At 48.2% G+C, this 20,313-nt stretch overlaps 1 protein-coding gene across 11 annotated transcripts in view; it reads left to right on the forward strand.

The window, feature by feature from the left end:
* Nucleotides 1–227: 227 nt before the first annotated feature.
* Nucleotides 228–20,313, forward strand: part of BICD1 (BICD cargo adaptor 1) — a 323,818-nt gene continuing 303,732 nt past the window's right edge. For 10 of the 11 annotated variants that reach the window (XM_068278238.1, XM_068278241.1, XM_068278245.1 and 7 more), the window contains exon 1: nucleotides 296–589. In XM_068278238.1, coding sequence (XP_068134339.1) covers nucleotides 377–589 — 213 coding nt within the window. In that variant the 5' untranslated portion in view covers nucleotides 296–376. Of the gene's footprint in view, nucleotides 590–20,313 lie in introns of all 11 variants that reach the window. The other variant, XM_068278243.1, reaches the window with a different exon arrangement.

A 20,313-nucleotide genomic window follows, 5' to 3' on the forward strand; every position in this document is an offset into this window, starting at 1 on the left:
CCCCCTCCATCAGTCTGCCCCCCCCCCCACCAGTGTTGCCCTTCCATCGGCCTGCCCCCGTGTCCCCTCCATCAGGCTGCCGGTGATGCCCCCGTGTCTCCGCATGAGGTTGGAGGAGGAGGAGGAGATGAGGAGGGAGGAAATTGTCTCTGCAGATCCTCCTCCTCCTCACCCTCCATGAATAAGCAGAAAAGCATCGGGGGGCACAGCAGGCATGTGAGGGGGCATCGGGGGGGCACAGACTGGGCATGATGCTGCAGAGCCGCGTGTGATCCTCCCCCCATCCTCTGACCCCCCCATCCTCTCCATCCTCTGTCCCCCCCATCCTCTCTGTCCCCTCCCCACCCATCTGTCCCTCTCCCAGCACAAGGGGACTATGGCTGCTGAGGAGATACCGCAGACTGTGGAGGATTATAAGGCTGAGATTGAGCGGCTGACCAAGGAGCTGAGTGAGACCACCCATGAGAAGATCCAGGCTGCAGAATATGGGCTGGTGGTCCTGGAGGAGAAGCTGTCCCTCAAGCAGCAGTATGATGAGCTGGAGGCAGAGTATGACACCCTCAAGCAGGAGCTGGAACAACTCAAGGAGGTCAGTGTCTGGGCTGGGGTGGGAGGCTGGAGTGGGTGTCTGGAGCTGGGGATGGTCCAGGGAGGATGCTGCAGGAAATGGAGACATTGTTGGAATATTTCCTGAGGATGCAGGAGATAGACATTCCTTCAGGAGGCAGGACCTAGAGAGGACCACTGCTTTCTCTTTCCAAACACAAACTATGGCAGAGGGCCATTGCACCTGCTTCTGGGCCACCTGGGGTGGACCGCTAGCCCAACTGCTGGGAACGGGAGAGTGCAGAGCACCACAACAGCCCTGATACTTTCATAGACCATTACTCCTTCCCCTGGAAATAACAATGTAGAGCACCAATTCCTCCTGGGGGCAAACTCCTGTGGAGGACTACTTTTGCTGATTTCCACTGCATGACTTCTGTGGAGGAACTCTACTTTTAGGTCAGGAGCTGAATGCTGCACAGATCCACTATTACTCACCATAACACCTGTAAAGAATAACTATACTTTCCCCTGGCAACAAACCCTGTGGAGGTAGCTATTACTTACCTCCTCCAGGTCATCGCCTTTCCCTCAAAAAACAAGAGTTAAGTATCGCTACCACCTCCACTCGGAGAACACCCTTTAAACACCACTTCTATCGCCACACCTTGGAAATAAACTTTTGTTGAGGGCCGTTAACCACCTCTCCTGAGAGTAGACTCCTGTACATACTACTATTACCACCCATTCTTTAGGACAGATTGTTGTTGAGGGCCACTACTTGGGTATAACCCACTAGTGGACTTGCGTAACTTCATGTTGGGGTTGAAGAGCTATACCACATTCTCTCTTGTGGAGGAACTCTTCCACCTGCAGAGGTCTTATGTGTACAATGCACTGCCCCCTGAAGACGACCACTACATAACCCTCTGGGGTCATATTGTTGGGCCAGGTGCTTATAGAGAACCTTTACCTTAGTTTCCTATACATAAGATTTTGTAGAAGGCCTTTGTTATCATCTCCATGGGTCAGACCTCTATAGGTTATTGCTAAAAAAAAATACAGTTAAAAGGGACCTCTAACCCCAGCTTTTCAGTTGGGTTCAGTAGTGGAACCCTCATCCTCAGGTTGGGAACCTAGACAATAGAAAACCCCAAGTTTATTGTAGTGGAGGTATCTTGCTCCTCCAGAATATCAGTGCCATCTTTTCCAGATAGAAACATTTCTGTTGGTCGTTAGCAGTCTCTTCCTAGGAGACCATTAGGTATAGTATATCTGCTTGTTGTTGTTGTCTGGTGCTGATCTAGTGTAACACAAAACTCGACCTCTTTGTCCAATGGTGTGTCTACTCCAGACATCACTGACATTGCTGAAGAGCCAAAACGCTCGGCATGACCTAATGCTGGGCCTGTGGTTGCTCAGTATGTGTAGGCCTGAGCCAGACAGTTGTAAAGACAGATCGTAGTGTTTAGGGAAGTGCAGATACAGGCCGAGATTATTGCACATGTAACCTCAATCTGTACACCTGGATGCCATCACTCTGTTGGTGTATGATGTGAGGCCTGACATCATTCCTCCATTGCTGTCACTCTGCAGGTGTATGATAGATGGCCTCACATCACTCCTCCATTGTTGTCAGTCTGCAAGTGTATGATGGGAGGCCTGACATCATTCCTCCATTGTTGTCACTCTGCAGGTGTATGAGGGAAGACGTGACATCACTACTCCATTGTTGTCACTCTGCAGGTGTATGAGGGGAGGCCTGACATCATTCCTCCATTGTTGTCACTCTGCAGGTGTATGAGGGGAGTCATGACATTACTACTCCATTGTTGTCACTCTGCAGGTGTATGATAGGAGGCCTGACATCACTCCTCCAGTTGTTGTCACTCTGCAGGTGTATGATAGGAGGCCTGACATCACTCCTCTATTGTTGTCGCTCTGTAAGTATATGAGGGGAGGCCTAACATCTCTCCTCCATTGTTGTCACTCTGCAGGTGTATGAGGGCGAGGCCTGACATCACTCTTCCATTGTTGTCACTCTGCAGGTGTATGATAGGAGGCCTGACATCACTCTTCCATTGTTGTCGCTCTACATGTGTATGAGGGGAGGCCTGACATCACTCCTCCATTGTTGTCACTCTGCAGGTGTATAAGGGGAGGCCTGACAGCACTCCTCCATTGCTGTCACTCTGCCGATGTATGATAGGAGGCCTGACATCACTCCTCCGTTGTTGTCACTCTGCAGGTGTATGAGGGGAGGCCTGACATCACTCCTCCATTGTTGTCACTCTGCAGGTGTATGATGTAAGGCCTGGCATCACTCCTCCATTGTTGTCACTTTGCAGGTGTATGATAGGAGGCCTGACATCTCTCCTCCATTGTTGTCATTTTGCAGGTGTATGAAGGAGACCTGACACCATTCCTCGATTGTTGTCGCTCTGCAGGTGTATGAGGGGAGGCCTGACATCACTCCTCCATTGTTGTCACTCTGTTGGTGTATGATAGGAGGCCTGACATCACTCTTCCATTGTTGTCGCTCTACATGTGTATGATGGGAGGCCTGACATCACTCCTCCATTGTTGTCACTCTGCAGGTGTATGAGGGGAGGCCTGACATCACTCCTCCATTGTTGTCACTCTGCAGGTGTATGATGTGAGGCCTGACCTCACTCCTCCATTGTTGTCACTCTGCAGGTGTATGATGGGAGGCCTGACATCTCTCCTCCATTGCTGTCACTCTGCCGGTATATGATAGGAGGCCTGACATCACACCTCCATTGTTGTCACTCTGCAGGTGTATGATGTGAGGCCTGACATCACTCCTCCATTGTTGTCACTCTGCAGGAGTATGATGGAAGGCCTGACATCATTCCTCCATTGTTGTCACTCTGCAGGTGTATGAGGGGAGGCCTGACATCACTCCTCCATTGTTGTCACTCTGCAGGTGTATGATGGAAGGCCTGCCATCACTCCTTCATTGTTGTCACTCTGCAGGTGTATGATAGGAGGCCTGACATCACTCTTCCATTGTTGTCACTCTGCAGGTGTATGATAGGAGGCCTGACATCTCTCCTCCATTGTTGTCACTCTGCAGGTTTATGATAGTAGGCCTGACATCTCTCCTCCATTGTTGTCACTCTGCAGGTGTATGATAGGAGGCCTGACGTCACTCCTCCATTGTTGTCACTCTACAGGTGTATGAGGGGAGGCCTAACATCTCTCCTCCATTGTTGTCACTCTGCAGGTGTATGAGGGCGAGGCCTGACATCACTCCTCCATTGTTGTCACTCTGCAGGTGTTTGATGGGAGGCCTGACATCACTCCTCCATTGTTGTCACTCTGCAGGTGTATGAGGGCGAGGCCTGACATCACTCCTCCATTGTTGTCACTCTGCAGGTGTTTGATGGGAGGCCTGACATCACTCCTCCATTGTTGTCACTCTGCAGGTGTATGATAGGAGGCCTGACATCTCTCCTCCATTGTTGTCGCTCTGCAGGTGTTTGATAGGAGGCCTGACATCTCTCCTCCATTGTTGTCACTCTGCAGGTGTATGATAGGAGGCCTAACATCTCTCCTCCATTGTTGTCACTGTGCAGGTGTATGAGGGCGAGGCCTGACATCACTGACCATTGTTGTCACTCTGCAGGTGTATGATAGGAGGCCTGGCATCACTCTTCCATTGTTGTCGCTCTACATGTGTATGATGGGAGGCCTGACATCACTCCTCCATTGTTGTCACTCTGCAGGTGTATGAGGGGAGGCCTGACATCACTCCTCCATTGTTGTCACTCTGTTGGTGTATGATAGGAGGCCTGACATCTCTCCTTCATTGTTGTCACTCTGCAGGTGTATGATGGGAGGCCTGACACCACTCCTCCATTGTTGTCACTCTGCAGGTGTATAATTAAAGGCCTGACATCACTCCTCTGTTGTCACTCTGCAGGTGTATGAGGGGAGGCCTGACATCACTCCTCCATTGTTGTCACTCTGCAGGTGTATGATGGGAGGCCTGACATCACTCCTCCATTGTTGTCACTCTGCAGGTGTATGATAGAAGGCCTGACATCTCTCCTGCATTGTTTTCGCTCTACAGGTGTATGATGGGAGGCCTGACATCACTCCTCCACTGTTGTTACTCTGCAGATGTATGATGCAAAGCCTGACATCACTCCTCCATTGTTGTCACTCTGCAGGTGTATGATAGGAGGCCTGACATCACTCCTCCAATGTTTTTACTCTGCAGGTGTATGAAGGAGACCTGACACCATTCCTCCATTGTTGTCACTCTGCAGGTGTATGAGGGCGAGGCCTGACATCACTCTTCCATTGTTGTCACTCTGCAGGTGTATGATAGGAGGCCTGACATCACTCTTCCATTGTTGTCGCTCTGCAGGTGTATGAGGGGAGGCCTGACATCTCTCCTCCTTTGTTGTCACTGTGCAGGTGTATGAGGGCGAGGCCTGACATCACTTTTCCATTGTTGTCACTCTGCAGGTGTATGATAGGAGGCCTGACATCACTCTTCCATTGTTGTCACTCTGCAGGTGTATGATAGGAGGCCTGACATCACTCTTCCATTGTTGTCACTCTGCAGGTGTATGATAGGAGGCCTGACATCACTCCTCCATTGTTGTCACTCTGCAGGTGTATGAGGGGAGACATGACATCACTCCTCCACTGTTGTTACTCTGCAGATGTATGATGCAAAGCCTGACATCACTCCTCCATTGTTGTCACTCTGCAGGTGTATGATAGGAGGCCTGACATCACTCCTCCAATGTTTTTACTCTGCAGGTGTATGAAGGAGACCTGACACCATTCCTCCATTGTTGTCACTCTGCAGGTGTATGAGGGCGAGGCCTGACATCACTCTTCCATTGTTGTCACTCTGCAGGTGTATGATAGGAGGCCTGACATCACTCTTCCATTGTTGTCGCTCTGCAGGTGTATGAGGGGAGGCCTGACATCTCTCCTCCTTTGTTGTCACTGTGCAGGTGTATGAGGGCGAGGCCTGACATCACTTTTCCATTGTTGTCACTCTGCAGGTGTATGATAGGAGGCCTGACATCACTCTTCCATTGTTGTCACTCTGCAGGTGTATGATAGGAGGCCTGACATCACTCTTCCATTGTTGTCACTCTGCAGGTGTATGATAGGAGGCCTGACATCACTCCTCCATTGTTGTCACTCTGCAGGTGTATGAGGGGAGACATGACATCACTCCTCCATTATTGTCACTCTGCAGGCATATGATGGGAGGCCTGACATCATTCCTCCATTGTTGTCACTCTGCAGGTGTATGAGGGGAGGCCTGACATCATTCCTCCATTGTTGTCACTCTGCAGGTGTATGAGGGGAGTCATGACATCACTACTCCATTATTGTCACTCTGCAGGTGTATGATAGGAGGCCTGACATCACTCCTCCAGTTGTTGTCACTCTGCAGGTGTATGATAAGAGGCCTGACATCACTCCTCTATTGTTGTCGGTCTGTAAGTATATGAGGGGAGGCCTAACATCTCTCCTCCATTGTTGTCACTCTGCAGGTGTATGAGGGCGAGGCCTGACATCACTCTTCCATTGTTGTCACTCTGAAGGTGTATGATAGGAGGCCTGACATCACTCCTTCATTGTTGTCACTCTGCAGGTGTATGAGGGGAGACATGACATCACTCCTCCATTATTATCACTCTGCAGGCATATGATGGGAGGCCTGACATCATTCCTCCATTGTTGTAACTCTGCAGGTGTATGAGGGGAGGCCTGACATCATTCCTCCATTGTTGTCACTCTGCAGGTGTATGAGGGGAGTCATGACATCACTACTCCATTGTTGTCACTCTGCAGGTGTATGATAGGAGGCCTGACATCACTCCTTCAGTTGTTGTCACTGTGCAGGTGTATGATAAGAGGCTTGACATCACTCCTCTATTGTTGTCGGTCTGTAAGTATATGAGGGGAGGCCTAACATCTCTCCTCCATTGTTGTCACTCTGCAGGTGTAGGAGGGCGAGGCCTGACATCACTCTTCCATTGTTGTCACTCTGCAGGTGTATGATAGGAGGCCTGACATCACTCCTCCATTGTTGTCACTCTGCAGGTGTATGAGGGGAGACATGACATCACTCCTCCATTATTGTCACTCTGCAGGCATATGATGGGAGGCCTGACATCATTCCTCCATTGTTGTAACTCTGCAGGTGTATGAGGGGAGGCCTGGCATCATTCCTCCATTGTTGTCACTCTGCAGGTGTATGAGGGGAGTCATGACATCACTACTCCATTGTTGTCACTCTGCAGGTGTATAATAGGAGGCCTGACATCACTCCTCCAGTTGTTGTCACTGTGCAGGTGTATGATAGGAGGCCTGACATCACTCCTCCATTGTTGTCACTCTGCAGGTGTATAAGGGGAGGCCTGACAGCACTCCTCCATTGCTGTCACTCTGCCGATGTAGGATAGGAGACCTGACATCATTCCTCCATTGTTGTCACTCTGCAGGTGTAAGAGGGCGAGGCCTGACATCACTCTTCCATTGTTGTCACTTTGCAGGTGTATGATAGGAGGCCTGACATCACTCTTCCATTGTTGTCGCTCTTTAGGTGTATGAGGGGAGGCCTAACATCTCTCCTCCATTGTTGTCACTGTGCAGGTGTATGAGAGCGAGGCCTGACATCACTTTTCCATTGTTGTCACTCTGCAGGTGTATGATAGGAGGCCTGACATCACTCTTCCATTGTTGTCACTCTGCAGGTGTATGATAGGAGGCCTGACATCACTCTTCCATTGCTGTCACTCTGCCGGTGTATGATAGGAGGCCTGACATCACACCTCTGTTGTTGTCACTCTGCAGGTGTATGAGGGGAGGCCTGACATCACTCCTCCATTGTTGTCACTCTGCAGTTGTATGATGGGAGGCCTGACATCACTCCTCCATTGTTGTCACTCTGCAGGTGTATGATAGGAGGCCTGACATCACTCTTCCATTGTTGTCACTCTGCAGGTGTATGATAGGAGGCCTGACATCACTCTTCCATTGCTGTCACTTTGCCAGTGTATGATAGGAGGCCTGACATCACACCTCTGTTGTTGTCACTCTGCAGGTGTATGAGGGGAGGCCTGACATCACTCCTCCATTGTTGTCACTCTGTTGGTGTATGATAGGAGGCCTGACATCTCTCCTTCATTGTTGTCACTCTGCAGGTGTATGATGGGAGGCCTGACACCACTCCTCCATTGTTTTCACTCTGCAGGTGTATAATTGGAGGCCTGACATCACTCCTCTGTTGTCACTCTGCAGGTGTATGAGGGGAGGCCTGACATCACTCCTCCATTGTTGTCACTCTGCAGGTGTATGATGGGAGGCCTGACATCACTCCTCCATTGTTGTCACACTGCAGTTGTATGATGGGAGGCCTGACATCACTCCTCCATTGTTGTCACTCTGCAGGTGTATGATAGGAGGCCTGACATCTCTCCTCCGTTGTTGTCACTCTGCAGGTGTATGAGGGGAGGCCTGACATCACTCCTCCATTGTTGTCACTCTGCAGGTGTATGATGTAAGGCCTGGCATCACTCCTCCATTGTTGTCACTTTGCAGGTGTATGATAGGAGGCCTGACATCTCTCCTCCATTGTTGTCATTTTGCAGGTGTATGAAGGAGACCTGACACCATTCCTCGATTGTTGTCGCTCTGCAGGTGTATGAGGGGAGGCCTGACATCACTCCTCCATTGTTGTCACTCTGTTGGTGTATGATAGGAGGCCTGACATCACTCTTCCATTGTTGTCGCTCTACATGTGTATGATGGGAGGCCTGACATCACTCCTCCATTGTTGTCACTCTGCAGGTGTATGAGGGGAGGCCTGACATCACTCCTCCATTGTTGTCACTCTGCAGGTGTATGATGTGAGGCCTGACCTCACTCCTCCATTGTTGTCACTCTGCAGGTGTATGATGGGAGGCCTGACATCTCTCCTCCATTGCTGTCACTCTGCCGGTATATGATAGGAGGCCTGACATCACACCTCCATTGTTGTCACTCTGCAGGTGTATGATGTGAGGCCTGACATCACTCCTCCATTGTTGTCACTCTGCAGGAGTATGATGGAAGGCCTGACATCATTCCTCCATTGTTGTCACTCTGCAGGTGTATGAGGGGAGGCCTGACATCACTCCTCCATTGTTGTCACTCTGCAGGTGTATGATGGAAGGCCTGCCATCACTCCTTCATTGTTGTCACTCTGCAGGTGTATGATAGGAGGCCTGACATCACTCTTCCATTGTTGTCACTCTGCAGGTGTATGATAGGAGGCCTGACATCTCTCCTCCATTGTTGTCACTCTGCAGGTTTATGATAGTAGGCCTGACATCTCTCCTCCATTGTTGTCACTCTGCAGGTGTATGATAGGAGGCCTGACGTCACTCCTCCATTGTTGTCACTCTACAGGTGTATGAGGGGAGGCCTAACATCTCTCCTCCATTGTTGTCACTCTGCAGGTGTATGAGGGCGAGGCCTGACATCACTCCTCCATTGTTGTCACTCTGCAGGTGTTTGATGGGAGGCCTGACATCACTCCTCCATTGTTGTCACTCTGCAGGTGTATGAGGGCGAGGCCTGACATCACTCCTCCATTGTTGTCACTCTGCAGGTGTTTGATGGGAGGCCTGACATCACTCCTCCATTGTTGTCACTCTGCAGGTGTATGATAGGAGGCCTGACATCTCTCCTCCATTGTTGTCGCTCTGCAGGTGTTTGATAGGAGGCCTGACATCTCTCCTCCATTGTTGTCACTCTGCAGGTGTATGATAGGAGGCCTAACATCTCTCCTCCATTGTTGTCACTGTGCAGGTGTATGAGGGCGAGGCCTGACATCACTGACCATTGTTGTCACTCTGCAGGTGTATGATAGGAGGCCTGGCATCACTCTTCCATTGTTGTCGCTCTACATGTGTATGATGGGAGGCCTGACATCACTCCTCCATTGTTGTCACTCTGCAGGTGTATGAGGGGAGGCCTGACATCACTCCTCCATTGTTGTCACTCTGTTGGTGTATGATAGGAGGCCTGACATCTCTCCTTCATTGTTGTCACTCTGCAGGTGTATGATGGGAGGCCTGACACCACTCCTCCATTGTTGTCACTCTGCAGGTGTATAATTAAAGGCCTGACATCACTCCTCTGTTGTCACTCTGCAGGTGTATGAGGGGAGGCCTGACATCACTCCTCCATTGTTGTCACTCTGCAGGTGTATGATGGGAGGCCTGACATCACTCCTCCATTGTTGTCACTCTGCAGGTGTATGATAGAAGGCCTGACATCTCTCCTGCATTGTTTTCGCTCTACAGGTGTATGATGGGAGGCCTGACATCACTCCTCCACTGTTGTTACTCTGCAGATGTATGATGCAAAGCCTGACATCACTCCTCCATTGTTGTCACTCTGCAGGTGTATGATAGGAGGCCTGACATCACTCCTCCAATGTTTTTACTCTGCAGGTGTATGAAGGAGACCTGACACCATTCCTCCATTGTTGTCACTCTGCAGGTGTATGAGGGCGAGGCCTGACATCACTCTTCCATTGTTGTCACTCTGCAGGTGTATGATAGGAGGCCTGACATCACTCTTCCATTGTTGTCGCTCTGCAGGTGTATGAGGGGAGGCCTGACATCTCTCCTCCTTTGTTGTCACTGTGCAGGTGTATGAGGGCGAGGCCTGACATCACTTTTCCATTGTTGTCACTCTGCAGGTGTATGATAGGAGGCCTGACATCACTCTTCCATTGTTGTCACTCTGCAGGTGTATGATAGGAGGCCTGACATCACTCTTCCATTGTTGTCACTCTGCAGGTGTATGATAGGAGGCCTGACATCACTCCTCCATTGTTGTCACTCTGCAGGTGTATGAGGGGAGACATGACATCACTCCTCCACTGTTGTTACTCTGCAGATGTATGATGCAAAGCCTGACATCACTCCTCCATTGTTGTCACTCTGCAGGTGTATGATAGGAGGCCTGACATCACTCCTCCAATGTTTTTACTCTGCAGGTGTATGAAGGAGACCTGACACCATTCCTCCATTGTTGTCACTCTGCAGGTGTATGAGGGCGAGGCCTGACATCACTCTTCCATTGTTGTCACTCTGCAGGTGTATGATAGGAGGCCTGACATCACTCTTTCATTGTTGTCGCTCTGCAGGTGTATGAGGGGAGGCCTGACATCTCTCCTCCTTTGTTGTCACTGTGCAGGTGTATGAGGGCGAGGCCTGACATCACTTTTCCATTGTTGTCACTCTGCAGGTGTATGATAGGAGGCCTGACATCACTCTTCCATTGTTGTCACTCTGCAGGTGTATGATAGGAGGCCTGACATCACTCTTCCATTGTTGTCACTCTGCAGGTGTATGATAGGAGGCCTGACATCACTCCTCCATTGTTGTCACTCTGCAGGTGTATGAGGGGAGACATGACATCACTCCTCCATTATTGTCACTCTGCAGGCATATGATGGGAGGCCTGACATCATTCCTCCATTGTTGTCACTCTGCAGGTGTATGAGGGGAGGCCTGACATCATTCCTCCATTGTTGTCACTCTGCAGGTGTATGAGGGGAGTCATGACATCACTACTCCATTATTGTCACTCTGCAGGTGTATGATAGGAGGCCTGACATCACTCCTCCAGTTGTTGTCACTCTGCAGGTGTATGATAAGAGGCCTGACATCACTCCTCTATTGTTGTCGGTCTGTAAGTATATGAGGGGAGGCCTAACATCTCTCCTCCATTGTTGTCACTCTGCAGGTGTATGAGGGCGAGGCCTGACATCACTCTTCCATTGTTGTCACTCTGAAGGTGTATGATAGGAGGCCTGACATCACTCCTTCATTGTTGTCACTCTGCAGGTGTATGAGGGGAGACATGACATCACTCCTCCATTATTATCACTCTGCAGGCATATGATGGGAGGCCTGACATCATTCCTCCATTGTTGTAACTCTGCAGGTGTATGAGGGGAGGCCTGACATCATTCCTCCATTGTTGTCACTCTGCAGGTGTATGAGGGGAGTCATGACATCACTACTCCATTGTTGTCACTCTGCAGGTGTATGATAGGAGGCCTGACATCACTCCTTCAGTTGTTGTCACTGTGCAGGTGTATGATAAGAGGCTTGACATCACTCCTCTATTGTTGTCGGTCTGTAAGTATATGAGGGGAGGCCTAACATCTCTCCTCCATTGTTGTCACTCTGCAGGTGTAGGAGGGCGAGGCCTGACATCACTCTTCCATTGTTGTCACTCTGCAGGTGTATGATAGGAGGCCTGACATCACTCCTCCATTGTTGTCACTCTGCAGGTGTATGAGGGGAGACATGACATCACTCCTCCATTATTGTCACTCTGCAGGCATATGATGGGAGGCCTGACATCATTCCTCCATTGTTGTAACTCTGCAGGTGTATGAGGGGAGGCCTGGCATCATTCCTCCATTGTTGTCACTCTGCAGGTGTATGAGGGGAGTCATGACATCACTACTCCATTGTTGTCACTCTGCAGGTGTATAATAGGAGGCCTGACATCACTCCTCCAGTTGTTGTCACTGTGCAGGTGTATGATAGGAGGCCTGACATCACTCCTCCATTGTTGTCACTCTGCAGGTGTATAAGGGGAGGCCTGACAGCACTCCTCCATTGCTGTCACTCTGCCGATGTAGGATAGGAGACCTGACATCATTCCTCCATTGTTGTCACTCTGCAGGTGTAAGAGGGCGAGGCCTGACATCACTCTTCCATTGTTGTCACTTTGCAGGTGTATGATAGGAGGCCTGACATCACTCTTCCATTGTTGTCGCTCTTTAGGTGTATGAGGGGAGGCCTAACATCTCTCCTCCATTGTTGTCACTGTGCAGGTGTATGAGAGCGAGGCCTGACATCACTTTTCCATTGTTGTCACTCTGCAGGTGTATGATAGGAGGCCTGACATCACTCTTCCATTGTTGTCACTCTGCAGGTGTATGATAGGAGGCCTGACATCACTCTTCCATTGCTGTCACTCTGCCGGTGTATGATAGGAGGCCTGACATCACACCTCTGTTGTTGTCACTCTGCAGGTGTATGAGGGGAGGCCTGACATCACTCCTCCATTGTTGTCACTCTGCAGTTGTATGATGGGAGGCCTGACATCACTCCTCCATTGTTGTCACTCTGCAGGTGTATGATAGGAGGCCTGACATCACTCTTCCATTGTTGTCACTCTGCAGGTGTATGATAGGAGGCCTGACATCACTCTTCCATTGCTGTCACTTTGCCAGTGTATGATAGGAGGCCTGACATCACACCTCTGTTGTTGTCACTCTGCAGGTGTATGAGGGGAGGCCTGACATCACTCCTCCATTGTTGTCACTCTGTTGGTGTATGATAGGAGGCCTGACATCTCTCCTTCATTGTTGTCACTCTGCAGGTGTATGATGGGAGGCCTGACACCACTCCTCCATTGTTTTCACTCTGCAGGTGTATAATTGGAGGCCTGACATCACTCCTCTGTTGTCACTCTGCAGGTGTATGAGGGGAGGCCTGACATCACTCCTCCATTGTTGTCACTCTGCAGGTGTATGATGGGAGGCCTGACATCACTCCTCCATTGTTGTCACACTGCAGTTGTATGATGGGAGGCCTGACATCACTCCTCCATTGTTGTCACTCTGCAGGTGTATGATAGGAGTCCTGACATCTCTCCTGCATTGTTTTCGCTCTACAGGTGTATGATGGGAGGCCTGACATCACTCCTCCACTGTTGTTACTCTGCAGATGTATGATGCAAAGCCTGACATCACTCCTCCATTGTTGTCACTCTGCAGGTGTATGATAGGAGGCCTGACATCACTCCTCCAATGTTGTCACTCTGCAGGTGTATGAAGGAGACCTGACACCATTCCTCCATTGTTGTCACTCTGCAGTTGTATGAGGGCGAGGCCTGACATCACTCTTCCATTGTTGTCACTCTGCAGGTGTATGATAGGAGGCCTAACATCATTCTTCCATTGTTGTCGCTCTGCAGGTGTATGAGGGAAGGCCTAACATCTCTCCTCCATTGTTGTCACTGTGCAGGTGTATGAGGGCGAGGCCTGACATCACTTTTCCATTGTTGTCACTCTGCAGGTGTATGATAGGAGGCCTGACATCACTCTTCCATTGTTGTCACTCTGCAGGTGTATGATAGGAGGCCTGACATCACTCTTTCATTGTTGTCACTCTGCAGGTGTATGATAGGAGGCCTGACATCACTTCTCCATTGTTGTCACTCTGCAGGTGTATGAGGGGAGGCCTGACATCACTCCTCCATTGTTGTCACTCTGCAGGTGTATAAGGGGAGGCCTGACAGCACTCCTCCATTGCTGTCACTCTGCCGGTGTATGATAGGAGGCCTGACATAACTCCTCTGTTGTTGTCACTCTGCAGGTGTATGAGGGGAGGCCTGACATCACTCCTCCATTGTTGTCACTCTGTTGGTGTATGATAGGAGGCCTGACATCTCTCCTCCATTGTTGTCACTCTGCAGGTGTATGAGAGGAGGCCTGGCATCACTCCTCCATTGTTGTCACTCTGCAGTTGTATGATGGGAGGCCTGACATCACTCCTCCATTGTTGTCACTCTGCAGGTGTATGATAGGAGGCCTGACATCTCTCCTGCATTGTTTTCGCTCTACAGGTGTACGATGGGAGGCCTGACATCACTCCTCCGCTGTTGTTACTCTGCAGATGTATGAGGGGAGGCCTGACATCACTCCTCCATTGTTGTCACTCTGCAGGTGTATGATAGGAGGCCTGACATCACTCCTCCATTGTTGTCACTCTGCAGGTGTATGATAGGAGGCCTGACATCACTCTTCCATTGTTGTCGCTCTACATGTTTTTGATGGGAGGCCTGACATCACTCCTCCATTGTTGTCACTCTGCAGGTGTATGAGGGGAGGCCTGACATCACTCTTCCATTGTTGTCATTCTGCAGGTGTATGATAGGAGGTCTGACATCACTCCTCCATTGTTGTCACTCTGCAGGTGTATGATAGGAGGCCTGACATCACTCCTGCAATGTTGTCACTCTGCAGGTGTATGAAGGAGACCTGACACCATTCCTCCATTGTTGTCACTCTGCAGGTGTATGAGGGCGAGGCCTGACATCACTCTTCCATTGTTGTCACTCTGCAGGTGTATGATAGGAGGCCTGACATCACTCTTCCATTGTTGTCGCTCTACATGTTTTTGATGGGAGGCCTGACATCACTCCTCCATTGTTGTCACTCTGCAGGTGTATGAGGGGAGGCCTGACATCACTCTTCCATTGTTGTCATTCTGCAGGTGTATGATAGGAGGTCTGACATCACTCCTCCATTGTTGTAACTCTGCAGGTGTATGAGGAGAGGCCTGACATCACTCTTCCGTTGTTGTCACTCTGCAGGTGTATGATGTGAGGTCTGACATCACTCCTCCGTTGTTGTCACTCTGCAGGTGTATGATGGGAGGCCTGACATCACTCCTCCATTGTTGTCACTGTGCAGGTGTATGAGGGCGAGGCCTGACATCACTTTTCCATTGTTGTCACTCTGCAGGTGTATGATAGGAGTCCTGACATCACTCTTCCATTGTTGTCACTCTGCAGGTGTATGATAGGAGGCCTGACATCACTCCTCCATTGTTGTCACTCTGCAGGTGTATGATGGGAGGCCTGACATCACTCCTCCACGGTTGTTACTCTGACAGTTGGATTATGATTTTTGTTAAAATGTGATTAAACTCTGACATAACATCCAGTATAAATGGCTTTTCCTACTTTTTATTACCCATACAGTTATCATATCTGCTTCTGTGCACAAGTATTATTGTGAGTTTATAAATTACAAGCTCCCAAAGTACAGTCTATCTGCTCTGAAAGCTGCCATTGCATTTTATTGCATAGCTGCTTTATTTATATAACATAATGCATCTAGTGAGATTTCTCTCATTTCATCTACAGCTGGTGTGCAGCTGAAGTACTGCCAGGAATGTTTACTAATTGTGGCTGATAAGGAAACATAAACAAGATTATGTAATCATTTGACCCCGGATATAAGCTGTCGGCCATACACTAGCCGATGTTTCTCATGGATATACAGCAGATTGGTCACTGCTAGAAATCATCTGAAATCTATTCATTTGGTCATTCGGGCACGATGGAAAATTTTGTTTGATCGGTGGCTGTTTGGGAGCGCATGGTTAGTAGCATTTGAATCGGCAGCAACCGACACAGAATAGCGGCAGTAATCTCAACTGTCCTCCTGGGGCGTGTCCTCCTGAGTCTAGTGGTTTAAAGAGAAACTCCAACCAAGAATTGAACTTTATCTCAATCAGTAGCTGATACCCCCTTTTACATGAGAAATAGAATGATTTTCACAAACAGACCATCAGGGGGCGCTGTGTGACTAATTTTGTGCTGAAACCCCTCCCACAAGAGGCTCTGAATACCACGGTACTCTGGGCAAACTGCCACAATGTAACAATGTTCACAGACAGGAAATGGCTGTTTAAAGCTGTCTGTAACAGCCAGAGCAGCTAGAAACAGCTACATAACTTGCCCACAGTAACAATGTCACCATGTAATACATGTCAGAATGTGAATCTGGGAGAGGAAAGATTTTACAATGAGCAAACACTGACTAAATCATTTATACATAATTATTGTAAAAATGAAGCACTTTTTTTATTAAATTATTTTCACTGGAGTTCCTCTTTAACTTCATGTTGTGGGTCTTCTCCTTGTGTCCTCTTCTCCTTTGTGTCATGTGACACAGGCTGAAGTGCAAACACTAGAGCTCCTACAGCAAACATGCCGGCAACATACACGCTGGAGCTTTAGTGGTCAAATCTGTCACATGACACCAAACACGGGGAAGAGGAGACCGCCTGCATGAAGTTAAACCACTGGACCTAATGCCTAATACACACGGTACGATTTTCTGTGCGATAGATGGATCCGATTGATAAAATCCCTCATGTCCGATATTACTCCGGATCGATTTGCACGGAAAATCGTACCGTGTGTACCGAGCATAAGAAGACACATACACCAGGTGAACAGGTGAGAGCTTTGCTACTGACCAGGGGGAGCACAAATGCGATAGACCCGGGCCACGAGGCTGGTGGCAGCTCCACAGATTTTGAATCAATGTCATGCAGTGTGTGGGCAGTCAATAGATCCCTCTCAGATGAGATTCAGTTATGCTGGGAATACACGTATCGTTTTTGCCTTCGTTTAAACCTTCGTTTCGATTGTGCCTTTTGTCCTATTCGATCCCGAAATAATCGATCGTACGGTTAATATCACCACCCACGGTTTCGTTTTTTTTTCGATTCTGATGGTTTCGTTTTTCCAATGATCGAAGGCTGCAAAGAAACGAAACGTAGTACAGAGGGACGGACGGCATAAACGAATATATAATCGATCTGAACAGACATCAAGCCTACCAATGGCTCGATTAGATGGATAAAGAGAGATAATATCAAACATGTTCGATCACTAGTCGTTCGTTTTTGGGGTCTATTAATCGAAACTATAATGAGATTATGACTATTTTCACATACGTTTTCAACACTCGATTCGTTTACCGAACGAATCGAAGGCTAAAACGAAGGCAAAAACAAAACGTGTATTCCCAGCATTAGAGAGGGATCTATCTGATGGTCGATCTGGTTTCTATCTATAGGTGTATGGCCACATTAAGCTTCCCACTGAGGAAGAAAGTGCTGGGTTTAACTGTTTGAATGCTGTTCTGCTACCAATTGTTTTTTTCTTGTAGTAGATTTTATGCTGTAAATAACCTGTGGCAGCTCCACAGATTTTGGATCAATGTCATGCAGTGTGTGGGCAGTCAATAGATCCTTCTCAGATGAGATTCAGTTAGAGAGGGATCTATCTGATGGTCGATCTGGTTTCTATCTATAGGTGTATGGTCACATTAAAGAGACACTGAAGCGAAAAAAAATGATGATATTATGATTTGTATGTGTAGTACAGCTAAGAAAAAAAAACATTAAGATCAGATACATCAGTCTAATTGTTTCCAGTACAGGAAGAGTTGAGAAACTCCAGTTGTTATCTCTATGCAAACAAGCCATTAAGCTCTCTGACTAAGTTAGTGGTGGAGAGGGCTGTTATCTGACTTTTATTATCTCAACTGTTCCTGGACTATTTACTTTTCCTCTGGCAGAGGAGAGTTCATTACTTCACAGACTGCTCTGAAAGACTTATTTTGAATGCAGAGTGTTGTGTAATCTGCACATAATATAGAATGATGCAATGTTAGAAAAAACACTATATACCTGAAAATAAAAGTATGAGAATATTTTCTTTGCTGCTAATCTTCTAGTAATTATTCATAGTACACAACCAATTCACTATATCATACTTTTTTTCGCTTCAGTGTCTCTTTAAGCTTCCCATTGAGGAAGAAAGTGCTGGGTTTAACTGTTTGAATGCTGTTCTGCTACCAATTGTTTTTTTCTTGTAGTAGATTTTATGCTGTGAATAACCTTTTAGCGCAAAGAAATGCTGAGTTTCATATCAAAGCAAACTTGAAGCAAAAATATACTCATGAAATAATGAATCGTAGTACACCTAAGAAATAGAACATTAGTAGCAAAGAAAAGAGTCTCATATTGTTTTCCAGTACAGGAAGAGTTAAAAAAACTTCAGTTGTTATCTATGCAAAAGAGCCTCTCTGAGCTTTTTGACCCAACTAGGTGGAATACAGTCCTGTTTTCTGAAGCACGTAAACAGCCAGGAAACAGGGAGAGACAGCTTGAGATAAGGTTTTACTGCAGAAACGTTAAAATGGTCATTATTTCTGCCTTATTTTATTGCTTAAAAAAACAGTGGTTTTAAAGGACAACTGAAGCGGGAGGGATATTGAGGTTGCCATATTTATTTCCTTTTAAGCAATACCAGTTGCCTGGCAGTCCTGTTGATCCTCTGCCTCTAATGCTTTTAGCCATAGCCCCTGAACAAGCATGCAGCAGATCAGGTGTTTCTGACATTATTGTCAGATCTGACAAGATTGGCTGCATGCTTGTTTCTGGCGTTATTTAGACACTACTGCAGCCAAATACAACAGCAGGGCTTCCAGGCAACTGGTATTGTTTTAAAGGAAATACATATGGCAGCCTCCATATTCATCTCAGTTCAGGTGTCCTTTAAAACTGCAACTGTGACAGTATGATGCAATGTTATGAAAACAAAAGCTATTAAATTAAAAGATGAGACTTTTTCTTTGCTACTAATTCTCTATTTGCTATCTGTACTACACATACAATTTATTATATAATAAGGTTTGTTTTCGCTTCAGGTTTGCTCAGTCAGTGAGGCAGAACCAGCTACAATAGCACGACCTCCCTCCCTCCCGCCCGTCCGCCTCATACATATGTATTATTGGCCATTATCGCCAGCTGTCCCATGAAAGGACAAATCTATTAACTGTCACCCCCAGTGTTGTGTTGTTAATAAAACCCGCTGAAAGTGCTGTGCCCCCCCCCCCCCTTCTTTCACTCTACTCTGCAGCCAAAGGACACTTTATTCATTTTTATACTGGATCTCTAACCGCTCCGATCCCCAAAATCCTTCAGTTCTTGTAAATTCTTGGGCTGTTTTGCATGAACTGCAGGTTTGAGGTCTCCCCAGAGTGGTTCAATGATATTGAGGTCAGGAGACTGAGGTGGCCACTCTAGAACCCTCACTCACTATGTTGCTGTAGCCAGTGACCAGGTTACTTGGCCTTGTGTTTTGGATCATTGTGGTGCAAGTATGTCCCACACTCAGCTTCCTGGCTGATAAGTGCAAATTGTCCTCCAGTATTTTAGATAACTTACTGCTTTCATATTGCCATCAATTCTGGCCAAATTTTATGTGATATTGTAGCAAAACATTACAGACCCACCACCATGTTTCACAGTAGGAATGGTCTACCTTTTATCATAGGCCTTGTTGACTCCTCTCCAAATGTAGCGTTTATGGTTGTTGCCAAAAAGTTCAAGTTTAGTCTCATCACTCCAAGTGACTTTGTTTGGTTTGAGGCTTGTTTGTTGAGGCATAATGTAAGTGGTATCCTTTAGGGCATTTGCGTAGCAATGGCTTTCTTCTGGCCCTCAACCATGCAGCCCATCTTCCTCCATGTGCCTCCTTATTGTGCATCTTGAAACTTCCACATTTTATTGTTTCATAGGTCTACCTGACATTGGTTTGGTTTCAACAGAACCCATAACTGTCCACTTCTTAACCACTTGCCGACCGCACACTCATACCGTGCGGCGGCAAAGTGGTAGCTGGAGGACCAGCGACGCACATCTGCGTCGCCAGGTGCCTCCCTAATTAATCAGGAAAGGCGTTTCCTGTTAGATCACGGAGCGGGTCTCCGTGAATAGCCTGCGAGCCGCTAATCGCGGCTCGCAGACTAAATGTAAACGCAGGAGACTTTTGTCTCCTTTGTTTACATTGAATGGCGCTGCTGCTACAGCAGCACCGTAAGGCAGATCGGCGATCCTTCGGCCAATCAGCGGCCGGGGATCGCCGCCATGTGACAGAGGACAGCCTGTCACAGGCTGCACAGGATGGATAGCGTCCTGTTCAGCGCCGATCACCAGGGGGGAGAGGGAGGGGGGGGGGGGGGGAATTTCACCGCGGAGGAGGGCTTTGAGGTGCCCCCCCCCCTGCAACACCCAGGCAGGCAGGAGCGATCAGACC

This window comes from Hyperolius riggenbachi, chromosome 3, assembly GCF_040937935.1.
Source record: "Hyperolius riggenbachi isolate aHypRig1 chromosome 3, aHypRig1.pri, whole genome shotgun sequence".
Taxonomy (NCBI): domain Eukaryota; kingdom Metazoa; phylum Chordata; class Amphibia; order Anura; family Hyperoliidae; genus Hyperolius; species Hyperolius riggenbachi.